This window comes from Sebastes fasciatus, chromosome 5 (assembly GCF_043250625.1).
Source record: "Sebastes fasciatus isolate fSebFas1 chromosome 5, fSebFas1.pri, whole genome shotgun sequence".
Classification (NCBI taxonomy): Eukaryota; Metazoa; Chordata; class Actinopteri; order Perciformes; family Sebastidae; genus Sebastes; species Sebastes fasciatus.
This window is the reverse complement of record NC_133799.1, coordinates 1861207-1874417: the sequence shown is the minus strand read 5'-3', so window position 1 is coordinate 1874417 and position 13211 is coordinate 1861207. Positions and strand designations below refer to the sequence as shown.

The window sequence follows — 13211 nt, the reverse complement described above, 5'->3', positions numbered from 1 at the left end:
TATCCAGTCTTTTTGGGTGCTTGACTCATAGCTGGAGAGACAAAAGCCAGGATATCTTCTCGTCCTCTGATTCTTTAGAATGATTGTTAAACTCCATGTATGTGCAGTGACGTGGTGGAGATGACTTCATGGTTTGTAACCAGTTCTTCTGGAGTCTTTATCTAAACTCCCACAGGTGAGACTCATTGAAGGGTGTAGAGTATCTCATTGTCGGAGACACGCCAGATGACACTCTCACGTTTGCGTTACAACAACAACAGCACAGAGGAAGTTCTCTGTCATTGAACGGTCTATGAGATGAGCTCCACCCAGATAGTGTTATTGATAGTGATACCGGTGTAAAGAGACACCAACAGGTGGCTTCTGTCACACACAGCACACTCACTTTTTATACTCAGTGGAAATGGCAGCAGTAAAACGGCACATAGGGTGAGTTCTTTTCTTTTTTTACCATTATTGAAATATACTGTGTTTGATCTGCCGATATTAGAGCTACTGCTGCCGTGGATTTAGATTTGTAAAGATGGAAAACAACCAGAATTTGTCTCCTATTTGGCAAAAACACCTCACGACGCCTCACGACGCGTCACGACGCCTCACGACGCCTCACGACGCCTCACGACGCCTCACGACGCCTCACGACGCCTCACGACGCCTCACGACACGTCACGACGCCTCACGACGCCTCACGACGCCTCACGACGCCTCACGACGCCTCACGACGCCTCACGACGTCCCGACAGAAAGTCTAGCATGTTTGATTTGTTTTTTGCTTTCCACGACGTGTTCCGTCACGGCCGTGAATTTGACCGGCTGAGCTCAGACGCACAACGCTGTAAACAGAAGCACATGATTACTTATTATGCAGAATGATGTCATCGGACCTCACAGTAGGATATTCAATAGAGGTTGTGTCGGAGTAAAAAGACACCACCGTTGCGTCCGTTGCACATGGAGCATCCCATTACGCTTTAGCTTCTCCCTGTGAATTATGTTTTTATTGTTTTCCTCCGGAGCGTCGTGGGCCTCTTTACATGGTCGGACCCGGGCGGGCTTGAGCCCCGGTAAGCCCGTATATTAAGACGCCGGTGCCGGGAGAGCGTGTATTGTCGGAACAGGGGACCGACGTGTAGTTCGTCGTGTGTCTCATTTTTTAGGTTAGGTTACAACCTGTTCACACATTGGCAATAAAGAACGATTTATACGCGTAAAAAGTTCCATACAGTCCCTTTAATGACCACATGGAACACTTACTGGTTCAAATGTTAGTATATAATCACTTTAGTCCTGACATCTCTATTGCTCTTCTAACTTTACCTACAAAGAGTTAAAGCAGTAAATGTGAACTGGGCAGGAAAAAGTGATCCTGTTTTGCTTCTGTTGCACTGGAGGATTATTTATTCCTTCTGTGCTGACTTGTGGGAACTGAAATATTCCTCTCCGGGCTGCCAGCTGAGCAGGGAGGAGGCTGGAGGAGAGGGAGTCGAGTGTCTTGTCATGCTGGTATAATCATAGAGTGGCTGGTGGAGAGACGAACAAGGCCTCCTGCTGCTGCCACGCTGTATTATTTGATTGAGCTGCAGATGATAGCCCACGCTGCCTGGCGGCTGAGCACTGTGTAATTAAAAGCTTTCTATTGTGTTGCTCAGGTTCCCTGACAGAGGGCCCGCCGACTGTAAAGTGAGAGAGAAGCCGGTGGAGTTTTTTCTACCTCCTCCTCCTCCGCCCATGAACCCGGGAGACAACCCTGACTTCAGACAGCGAGCTGCCACCGTGAGACCTGCCGTGAGTCTCGCAGAGGACCAGGGACACGCCGAGCCGAGGAGGAAGCCTCCCCCGCCCAGATACCCAGAGGTCGACTCCCACGAGTCCTCCACCGGTTCCCAGAGTGAAATCTGCTCTCCTAACGCCGACCCCAACCCCGCCTTCGTCCCCACCCACTCTGCAAAGGGAGATTCTGAGCAGGGCAAAGGACTTGTGGACAAAGCACAAGGGGCAGTACATCATCTATCAACATCCAGTCCTCAGCCTGCCTCCTCTCCCCCGCCGTCCTCCTACAGACCCCCAGGGCCGGCCACCATGGAGGGGCAGCAGCAGCGCTCGCCATCGCCACACTTCTCCCCGCAGAGACTCAGCGACAAGCCTCCCGTCTCCTTACAGGATGAAGACTCAAACAGGTAAACTCGTTTTATTTATGTGCATAGTATTGAGACCCACAATAGAGCTCTTCTTTAGGGGGATCCAGGGGGTGTTTAGGGGGAGATAGCAGGTCAACAGTAGATGTCACATCGAAATGGTGTACATCATCTGAAAGCTGGAACCTGAAGATTAATCTGAGAAGTATGTAATACTCTTATTAACATGGGAGTGGACAAATATGCTGCTTTATGCAAATGTATGTATATATTTATTATTGTAAAATCAATTAGCAACACAAGACAATGACAGATATTGTCCAGAAACCCTCACAGGTACTGCATTTAGCATAAAGACTTAGCATGTCCAAAAGAAAGTAAGAAAAATGTCAGAAAAATGTCCGACAAATGTATGAAAAAAAGTTTTTAAAAATGTCTGAAAAATATCCGAAATATGGCCGAAAAAAGTACGACAAATATACGACAAACTGCAGCCCAACAGGCAACAACAGCTGTCAGTGTGCTGACTTGACTATGACTTGCCCCAAACTGCATGTGATGATCATAAAGTGGGCATGTCTGTAAAGGGGAGACTCGTGGGTACCCAGAGAACCCTTTACATTCACTGATCTGGAGGTCAGAGGTCAAGGGACCCCTTTAGAATATGGCCATTTTTCCTCTCCTAACTTTCTGTCTCAGAACTACCACCCAGCTCAGTCGGAGCACAGCGGCTGTAACTTCTCGTGTCTTTATGCAACAAAGGAGCTTATTGAGAGTCGCTGCCTTTTGTAGAATCAGCATGAGTCCTATTCAGCCGCAGTAAACTGAAGGGATTCTCCACATTTCTATAAAAGCCACGAGGCAGAGTTCAGCTAGATGTAAAATGTAGAAGCTGTTTGTTCGTCGTCTTGATTCCGGACTAATTGATATCATCTGTAGTGAGGTCGTACAGGAGGATTATTACAGCTCACTGAAACCAAAGTGGTGAGAGGAGGAGTCCAGATGTCTTCCTGCGGACTAGTGGGCATGGAAAAAATCTCAGTTGCCATCATGCCATGAAACTTTAAATCAGCTTATGGTTGAAAAAGAACATTTCTGGAGCTTCTATTAAAGCGATTTGTTTCGCTCTCTTTCTCTTTGTACATTTCAGGATGGATCATGTGATAGAAAACCAACACTCTGCGGTGAAGAAAGTGCCCATCAGGATCGTCCACTCAGAGGGCGTCTCGGAGAAGGAGACTTGTCCATATCTGCAGCACAGCGACCCCCCCGCTGTCGAGGCGGAGGGTCCTGGTGTGACCCGGCTCGGTGGTCTGGGAGCTGCAGGGCAGGACTCGCTGTTTTGTGCATTTACTCGGCCGGCTGCCCAGACAGACCCAAACCCCCAGAGAGACGCGTACATGACCACGGTTGGAGATCACATCAACTCCGACAGTCAGCAGCCGCTACCGCCGCCACCGCCACCGCAGCCCACAGACGACCGGGCGACGGTAACCACGGGGCTGTCCGAGGATCAGAAGAGAGAGGAGCTGGCCCGGGACATCATGGGAAAGGATAAATCACTAGCTGAGATTCTGGACCAGAGCAAGATGAAGACCACCATGGACCTGATGGAGGGGATCTTCCCTGAGGGGGAGCAGCTGCTGGAAGGAGCTCACCAACGCAGGAAGGTTCCCCCGAAACAGACCGCCACCCGCCCTGCTGAGGAAAGGTCAGCAACTCACTTTCATGTGATCAACTGGAGGGCTTAAAGGGGTAGTTGTGACTCAGTGTGGTTGTATGAGGTCCTTCTCCATAGTCAGTGTATTACTACAGTAGATGGAGTTAGTAGAAACAGACAGGAGTACCAGCACGGGAGCACCTAAACAAGACCCACCTAAAATAATCAATATCAGTTTAAGTGTACGATATATTTTTAATATGTTCACCTCTTTACCTCGCTGTCAGACAGCCCTTTCTGACGGGGAACTGAAGCTGTTATCTACGCTCTCTCTTCAAAGCCACCAGACTCCATTCACAAAAACAGTTATTTAACCTCTCAGAACAGAGGAGTAGCCGGTCTACCGCTGCATCCATCAGTTAGTTTGTTTACTGTTTGTTTAATCGCACATTTTTAATTTTTTTATCTGTTCAAAATGAACCTTAAAGGGAGATTTGTCAAGTATTTAATCCTCTTATCAACATGGGAGTGGACAAATATGCTGCTTTATGCAAATTAATGTATATATTTATTATTGTAAATCAATTAACAACAAAAACAATGACAGATATTGTCCAGAAACCCTCACAGGTACTGCATTTAGCATAAAGACTTAGCATGTCTGAAAAAAAAAAATCAGAAAAAAAGTTAAGAAAAAGTCCTAAAAATATCAGGAAAAAAAGTCAGAAAAATGTCCCAAAAAAGTCTGAAAAATATCCACAAAATATGCTCCAATCATAACATGGCAAACTGCAGCCCAACAGGCAACAACAGCTGTCAGTGTGTCAGTGTGCTGACTTGACTATGACTTGCCCCAAACTGCATGTGATTATCATAAAGTGGGCATGTCTGTAAAGGAGAGACTCGTGGGTACCCATAGAACCCATTTACATTCACTGATCTGGAGGTCAGAGGTCAAGGGACCCCTTTGCAAATGGCCATGACAGTTTTTCCTCGCCAAAATTTAGTGTAAGTTTGGAGCGTTATTTAACCTCCTTCATGACCAGCTAGTATGACATGGTTGGTACCGATGGATTCATCAGGTTTTATAGTTTCATTTGATACCAGGATCTTAAAAACTGAGCCGTCTACAACCTCCAAAATCACAAGTTGTGTTAATGCGTTAAAGAAATTAGTGGCGTTAAAACAAATGTGCGTTAACGCGTTATTATCGCGTTAACTTTGACAGGCCTAATTAGTACATTAATAAAAATGCAAACTTGACCAAATCAACCTAAACATTGAGAATTCAGTCGTGTGAAAAACAAACAAAACAGGCCGTGAACCACCGTGTTCTGTAGCTAAGAGAAATCATACGTGCCACATAAGAACAAATGCATTTTTGTCTATTCATTGTGTTTAAACCCGGTATTTCTGCTCAGTGTCAGATAAAGATCAGGTTCCATTAATATTATTAGTATTATTCTATTAGTAGATTCTAGTGGAGGCTGCGCAGGATTGTTTTAGACTCACGTGATCAAAACCTTTCCAATACCACCAGAGCGTTCTGAAGTCCAAAAGTCAACATTTATTGACAAAAGATAAATGTAATCATTTTTAAAAAATCACTTCATGTTTTTATCTACTGAAATATTCTGCTTCAATTCATATTTGTTGGCGTTTTGCCTTTCAAAAACAACATTTTCACTGCGGTCAAGAAAGTGTTTGCTCTCCCGCTCGCCGCACACAAAGGGAGGAACGCACTGACGAGTTCTATTCATTCAATTAAGTGGATTTAATAAAAAATGATGAATCACTTAATTCAAACTGAGGATTTTGTTTAGGGGTGATGACGTCATAAAATTTGACAACAGACATTCAAAGCTTCATTTGAAAAACCTCAGTAGAAGCTTTGGACATAAAGACATTCATGTGGTTTGGTAATATGAGAATCATTATTTGTTGGTTGTGTTTTAGGGAGAAGGAGGACAGCATGGCATCAGCTGTCACCATGGTGACCAGTTCGACGTATTACAGCACATCTGCTCCCAAAGCTGAGCTCCTGATTAAGATGAAGGACATGCAGGAACAGGAGCAGGAGGAGGAAGACTCTGAGGACGAGCTGGACATCGATCTGGCCAACAAGAAGGTACCAAACACTCACCGTGCAACATTCATATGTTTAGTGTTCATGCGATGACGTAACTCTGTGGGCGTGAACATGCTGGGAAAGTGTAACATAAAACAATGAAGAGTTTTGGTCTTGTTTTTCATGCCCACCTGCAGCAAGAGCTCATCGACAGCCTCAGCAAGAAGCTTCAGGTGTTGCGTGAGGCCCGCGAGAGTCTCCAGGAGGACGTCCTGGACAACAACGCTCTGGGAGACGAGGTGGAGGCTCGAGTCCAGCAGATCTGCAAACCCAACGAGCTGGACAAGTTCAGGATGTTTGTCGGAGACCTGGACAAGGTGGTGAGCCTGCTGCTGTCGCTGTCGGGCCGCCTGGCTCGAGTGGAGAACGCCCTCAACAGTCTGGAGGAGGACGCCACAGCTGACGAGACGGTGAGTACATGTAAACCTTAAGGCCCAGACGAAGGCCGACTGTTGCGTCGCCTCACGTCGCCTTTGTCTTGGTCAGAAATGTACAAACAGTTAGCACGTACGTTCTGCTCCTGCGTGAGAGGAAATAACTCTCTACAGCAGCAGGCGGCGGTAGTCTGTATTCATCATTCACAAAGGGAAACAGGAAGACCGAGGACGGCGGATATACAAGCCGTTGTTATGATACGTAGGGCTGTCGCGGTGAAGGATTTTCCCCTGCGGTGATAATGGTTGTCTCAACAGCACCATATGCGGGATTATTGCAACTTTTTTGGCTGGAAATTGCTTAATTTCTCCTGAGTTTAGAGCTATATAAATAACTGTTTGTCTGCTATTAGGTATGTTGTTGCTTTTTAAATGACACAGATGACAGTTTTAAAACAAATGAAATGTTGGATGTTCATGTCGCTGTGAAAATATCTGGAGATGAAACATGAGAAGAGCCTTCTGTGTTTGTGTCCTCTTGACTTCACTCGTCGGCTTGCTTTCCTCGCTTCCGTTTCTCTTCTTCTCGTGCACTGATTGGTTTAACAGCCAATCAGAGGGATTTCTCTCACCGACGAGCTCCGCCGCCGATTCAACATGCTGAATCAGCCGAAGAAACTTCCGACACGCGCAGACTAGAGCCGACGGTGAAAAAACTAGACCAACGACTGCCCCAAACTGTCAATCACTGTGTAATGGTACGTGTCCACAGGGGCGTTTTTTTATCATGATTGATCAGGTTAACCTCGCTTCCCAGCATTGGACGCTTGATAGGCTGCCACTAGACACCTGATTGGACGAACGCTTTCCCTCATGGGCTGCTGCTGGTTTAAAACTGGAACCAACATGACGGCTCGAAATGTGTTTATGAAAACATTTTATGAGAAATAATCCTGCAGGTGAAGAATCTGTCTTTATTTTGGATCAACAACGGTTAGTTTAAAAGTTTCTAGGGAGTTTCCAGAGGCGGCGATTTGCGTCGGATGCCCGTGATTTGCATAAAGTAGCCTAGAGCGGCATCGTGACGGTTCGTCTCTCGAATCGCGCCGGGAATGCATTGCACGGCTGCTTACGTAGACAATGAATGAGAAGGAAAGGACAGAGGCTGTGGACCTGAACCATCAGGGCCTTTAGAAATCTACCAGATAACAGAGAAACCTCCTCGTGTGTTTCATCTACAGCGAACGCTGATCGAGAAGAGGAAGCTGCTGATTCGTCAGCACGAGGATGCGAAAGAGCTGAAGGAGAACCTGGACCGCCGGGAGCGCGTGGTTTACGACATCCTGGCCAACCAGCTGCCGGAGGACAGCCTCACGGACTACGAGCACTTTGTCAAGATGAAGTCGGCGCTCATCATCGAGCAACGAAAGCTGGAGGATAAAATCAAACTGGGCGAGGAGCAGCTCAAGTGTCTGACGGACAGTCTGCCCATAGAGCAGAGGCTGGCCTTGTGAGGAGGCTGGACGCTGGACGCTGGACTCTGATGCTGATGATGATGATGATGATGATGGTGATGGTGATGATGTGTTGAACCTGGTGTCCAGCAGAGGGAGACGGAGACGAAGAGTCTGCAGAGACTAACAGACATTACTCAGTTCTGTGCTGAAGCGTCTCGACTGCCATAAAACACCTCGTGGACTCACAGCAGCCAGAAGAAACTCCTCTATGAAAGATGCTGCTTCTCCTGTATGGAGGACGGAACCTGCCAAAATAAATAAAAAATAAATGAATAAATAAATAAATGACTCGATAAATAAATAAATATGCCATTAAAAGTAGCAAAAATAATATTAAAAATAAAGGGAGTCATTAATGAATTGATAAAATGGGACATAAATTGATATTTCTGTTTTTATTTTGTATTTATTTACCATTGTATTAATTCCCTTATTTATTTATCCATTTAATTTCCACTTTTACTTATTTATGTATTTACTTATTTTTGCATTTATTTTTATTTATGCATTTATTTTTCATTTATTTATTTGTGCATTTATTATATAATGAGACAGAAATGTGAAAACAATAAATGTCTAAAGAAAAGAATACAGAGATAAATAAGGGAAAATCATGCAGAAATAAATAAATAAATGCTTAAACACATAAATAAATACATACATTTAAAAATAAATATGAAATAAATACAAAAATAAATGCAAAAATAAATAAATACATTTAAAAATAAATAAAAAAATAAATAAAAACATTTAAAAATGCATAAAAAATAAATACATAAATAAATGTGGAAATTAAACAGGAGTAAATAAATAAGGGGATTTATACAAAGGTAAATCAATTTAAAAAAAAAATAAAATTAAAACAGAAATATCAATTTGTCACATTTTATCAATTAATTAATGGCTACATTTATTTTTAATATTATTTTTGTTACTTTTAACAGCATTTATTTATTTATCGAGTCATTTATTTATTTATTTTTTATTTTGGCAGGTTTAGTCCTCCATACTGGCATCCACCTACCACTGTATCTAATGTCTTTCATGCCATTTTTGCTTTTGTTTTTATTGTTTTTGTTTTTTTTAGTAATTTATTGTAGCCTTTTGAATCTGCGCAGGAGGGGACAGTATTTTATCTTTAACTGATTTTGAGCAGCCGTGCTACCTGAATATTTATCATGTTTAAATAATTTCACAATCTGAAAAACCCTTTTTCACATCAAATCTGGCCCACTATTTCAGTAACAGTGTTTGTTAATAACACATTTATATATGAATATGTACTAGTGGCCTTTTATATCAGATTTTTCGTCAGTGAAGAAGCGCTTTCTTCTGCAATAAACGGAGGATGAAGGCGGTGCAGCAGCCTGTGAATGGACCCGGTCACAGAAGGAACAGAAGCACTTCACATCCACACTTTAACTCAAGTGAAATCCACATTATTTTTGAAGTGCCTGGGGAGTCACCCATGTCACCGCCAACGCTGTTCATCCACCGCTGCATGTTGCTGCTGTTTTATTCACACACAGATAAAAAAAAAGAGACGTGTTTAGATGATGATATACGTTGACCCCAAGTGTTTGTATTACTTCACTGTGTGCAGATAGTTTCCACAGTTGTTACTTGACTTCTAGATATATTTCAACACTAAAATCAGGTTGATCATTTTGCAACCAAATACATGGAAGTGAATCATTCCAAAGCATTTTGTTACCAGCTTTGACGGATTGAACGGTTGTTTTGTTTCACACTGCTTCATGCACTGCTACAGCCTGACTCTTAACACTTTACCAGCTGTGCTCCTTTACGTTGAATAAAAGAGTCGGCCGAAGTCACCTGTGTGATTGATTTCTGACCGGCGATCGGTCATTCTGTCTGTCGTTCATTAACTCCTCCACCACGCCCTGCTCTCACCTGATAGTGAGGAAGGTTAAGGTGACGTTGGAGTGGATCTTTAACTGTCAGGTGTTAACAGATTTTCTATCACAAAGACAAACACAACATGTGAACTAACGCTCAGATTCATTCTCCTGTGATCAATAACACATCTGTGGAAGGATTGGGTTCATGTTGAGAACTTGAGACACGTTGAGGTGAGTAACCAGATGTTTTTATTTGACTATATAACATGTTTAAACTGACAATCATTAACTCCAGTAACTAGAACACTTTCTTTGCTCCTCTGCTGCAACTTTAAAAAAGTTTATTCTACTTCTCAACACATTTTGATTTTCATCTTGGATGATATTGATTTATTCCTGTTGTATTTGTAGATGTTATATTGTGATACTGTTTGTTTGTATTTGTGATAATTAAGGAGAAAGTTAGAATATAAGATATTCAGATCGCTCTATGCCGTCTATGCTCAAAAATAACAAAGTATAATAATGATATTAAAAGTTATAAATATATTAGGGCTGTCAATTGATTAAAATATTTAATCGTCATTAATCACTAGTTAATCGTAGATTTTTTATCTGTTCAAAATGAACCTTAAAGGGAGATTTGTCAAGTATTTAATCCTCTTATCAACATGGGAGTGGACAAATATGCTGCTTTGTACAAATGTATGTATATATTTATTATTGTAAATCCATTAACAAAACAATGACAGATATTGTCCAGAAACCCTCACAGGTACTGCATTTAGCATAAAGATTTAGCATGTCTGAAAAAAAGTCCCAAAAACAGTCAGAAAAATATCAACAAAGAAAAGTTTTTAAAAAGTCTGAAAAGTGTATAAAAAATGTTAAAAAAAAAAAGTTAAAAAAATAAAATAATTATGAAATATGTACTAAAAAAGTTCGACAAATATCCAACAAATGTCCGGAAAAAAAAGTTAAAAAGAATGTCCGAAAAATATCAGATAAAAAGTCCGAAAAATGTCTGACAAAAGTATGAAAAACAAGTTTAAAATATTTCTGAAAAATTTCCAAAATATGTGCTAAAAAAAAACGACGACAAATGTCCAACAAATGTCCGACAACCGTCCGAAAAAAGTAAAAAACAATGTCTGAAAAATGTCAGAAAAAAGTTAACACAAAACAATGACAGATATTGTCCATAAACCCTCACAGGTACTGCATTTAGCATAAAGATTTAGCATGTCTGAAAAAAAAGTTTTTTAAAAAATGTCCGAAATATGTCCGAAAAAAGTACGGCAAATCTCCAAAAAATGTCTAAAAAAGTGCAAAAAATGTATGAAAAAAAGTAAAATAAAATGTCCGAAAAAAAGTCCAACAAAATGTCTGAAAAAAAATATCCGAAAATCAGCTCCAATCATAACATGTCAAACTGCAGCCCAACAGGCAACAACAGCTGTCAGTGTGTCAGTGTGCTGACTTGACTATGACTTGCCCCAAACTGCATGTGATTATCATAAAGTGGGCATGTCTGTAAAGGGGAGACTCGTGGGTACCCATAGAACCCATTTACATTCACTGATCTGGAGGTCAGAGGTCAAGGGACCCCTTTGAAAATGGCCATGACAGTTTTTCCTCGCCAAAATTTAGCGTTAAGTTTGGGGCGTTATTTAACCTCCTTCATGACCAGCTAGTGTGACATGGTTGGTACCGATGGATTCATCAGGTTCTAGAGTTTCATATGATACCAGGATCTTAACTCCAGCTCAACATGGCGAGATGCCGCTAGAGAAAAGTGGGTGAACTGACCCTTTAAAGGTGTATTTCAGAGTCCCGTTGGTACAAGACACCACAGACATGTTGATGGATGCAGCTCTCCTCCTACTGTCTCATCCAAGTTTATCGTACTTTATACCGTAGATGTTAAACAGTATAAGTGTTTATAAATACCAAATTAAATGTGAATTAAATCCAGAATATTAATGTGGATAAACTGAGAACACGTCAGCTGTTTAAACTCAGTTTATGTCGTCAGCAGGTGTGGACGGTGTGACGTCAGCGATGTGTGATTCATCGGTCCGTCTCTCAGAGCGTTAGCGGTCCCTACGGTCAGGATGATCTACCTGGCTCACACAGCTCACTGGCAGTTCCTGGGCCTGGTGGCGGGGGCCGTGGCGTGGATCCTCATCCTGGCCACGACCGGCCTCAACGAGTGGCGTCTGTGGCACGTGGCCGACGTGTCCGTTGTCAACTCGGGCGTGGCGTGGGTGGGCATCTGGAGGGCGTGTTTCTACAGCCACACCCTCCCCGGGATAGAGAACTGTCGGAGCATCGGCGTCTCGGACGCCTTCGCCCCCGCCGAGATCTCCGTGGCCCAGGTGTTCATGGTGCTGGCGCTGATCTCCGGCCTGGCGGGGAACCTCATCGCCGCCGTGGCTATGAGGATGGTGTACTTCTCTGTGGAGGACCGCAGGAACATTAGGCTGGTCTTCGTGCTGGCGGGCGCCCTGTACGTGCTGACGGGGACGATCTGCTTGGTGCCGCTGGCGTGGAACATGAGCTCGGTGTTGAACAACAGAACCATAGACTTCCCTCCCGAGTTCCACCTCCCCGCCGCGCCCGCCAGGCAGCGGGTCGGCTCGGCCATCGGCGTGGGCATCATCGCCTCCATCCTGATGCTCATCAGCGGGCTGCTCTTCCTCTGCTACCGCCACGCCTGGGTGGCCCTGAGAACGGAGGCCCCCAGAGACACCCGGGACCCCAAAGACACCCGGGACACCAGAGACACCCGGGACACCAGAGACACCCTCCATGGTCCCTGGACAGAGACGGCCCCGGCACAGAAGACCACATTACCAAACGGGGACAACCGGGGTCGAGATAATCCTGCATTTTACAGTGAAGAAGTCTCATGAGGACAAAACGCCAACATCAAGGACATTTTACTGGTTTACAGAAAGAGACTTGGACGATGTCAGAGAAGAAAAGTTTAAAGATTTAAAGCCGCTGAATCTCGTATTAATGTATATGTATTAATATATAACCAGAAACACTGTGAGCTACACATTAATCCAGACATCAAAACACAGAATCATCCAGAATAACAGTCAAGAATTCCCTGTGACAGCTGAACCATAATCTGAAGAATAAAACCTGAATTAACGATCACTACTAGAGTGTTATTCTCATTTAAAGAAGCACTGTGATAATGTGACATTCAAATGCCGGCCCTCATGATTCATTCCTCGCTCACAAGACCACGTAGAAGAGTTAAAAATAAATGTGTGTCAGGTTGTTATTTAAATGCCAAACAAATAAAGATAAGCTTCTCATAAAACTGGACGACAGCCTCTGGAGACGCCATCAAATCTCAACATTTTTAATCTGTGTGATTAAGAGGAGAACTTTCAGTGCTCTCCTAAAGTTATAATTAGGACTGTCAGTCGATTAAATACTTTTTTTTTCTATCAGTTCTAAATATACCTTAAAGGGAGATTTGTCAAGTATTTAATCCTCTTATCAACATGGGAGTGGA

At 43.2% G+C, this 13211-nt stretch overlaps 2 protein-coding genes across 6 annotated transcripts in view; both read left to right on the top strand.

Moving 5' to 3' along the window:
* Nucleotides 1-9645, top strand: part of shroom2a (shroom family member 2a) — a 50727-nt gene extending 41082 nt beyond the window's left edge. For all 4 annotated transcript variants that reach the window (XM_074636776.1, XM_074636777.1, XM_074636778.1 and 1 more), the window contains 5 exons: nt 1650-2177; nt 3286-3846; nt 5752-5923; nt 6061-6333; nt 7539-9645. In XM_074636776.1, the coding sequence (XP_074492877.1) occupies nt 1650-2177; nt 3286-3846; nt 5752-5923; nt 6061-6333; nt 7539-7811 (1807 nt within the window). In that variant the 3' untranslated portion in view covers nt 7812-9645. The remainder of the gene's footprint in view (nt 1-1649; nt 2178-3285; nt 3847-5751; nt 5924-6060; nt 6334-7538) is intronic.
* Nucleotides 9646-9757: 112 nt separating this feature from the next.
* On the top strand, nt 9758-12843 carry cldn34a (claudin 34a). Of its 2 annotated transcripts, none has more exons than XM_074636813.1 (2): nt 9758-9907; nt 11712-12843. In XM_074636813.1, exon 2 carries the CDS (start codon nt 11791-11793, stop codon nt 12589-12591), a length of 801 nt encoding a protein of 266 aa, XP_074492914.1. In that variant the 5' UTR covers nt 9758-9907; nt 11712-11790; the 3' UTR covers nt 12592-12843. The 2 variants fall into 2 exon arrangements, with proteins under 2 accessions (XP_074492914.1, XP_074492915.1); XM_074636814.1 differs by having other exon boundaries at nt 9778-9907; nt 11715-12843.
* Nucleotides 12844-13211: the final 368 nt, after the last annotated feature.

Coding starts and splice junctions, on each gene's coding strand:
- cldn34a (XM_074636813.1), top strand. CDS start 11,791: ATGATCTACCTGGCTCACACAGCTCACTGGCAGTTCCTGGGCCTGGTG.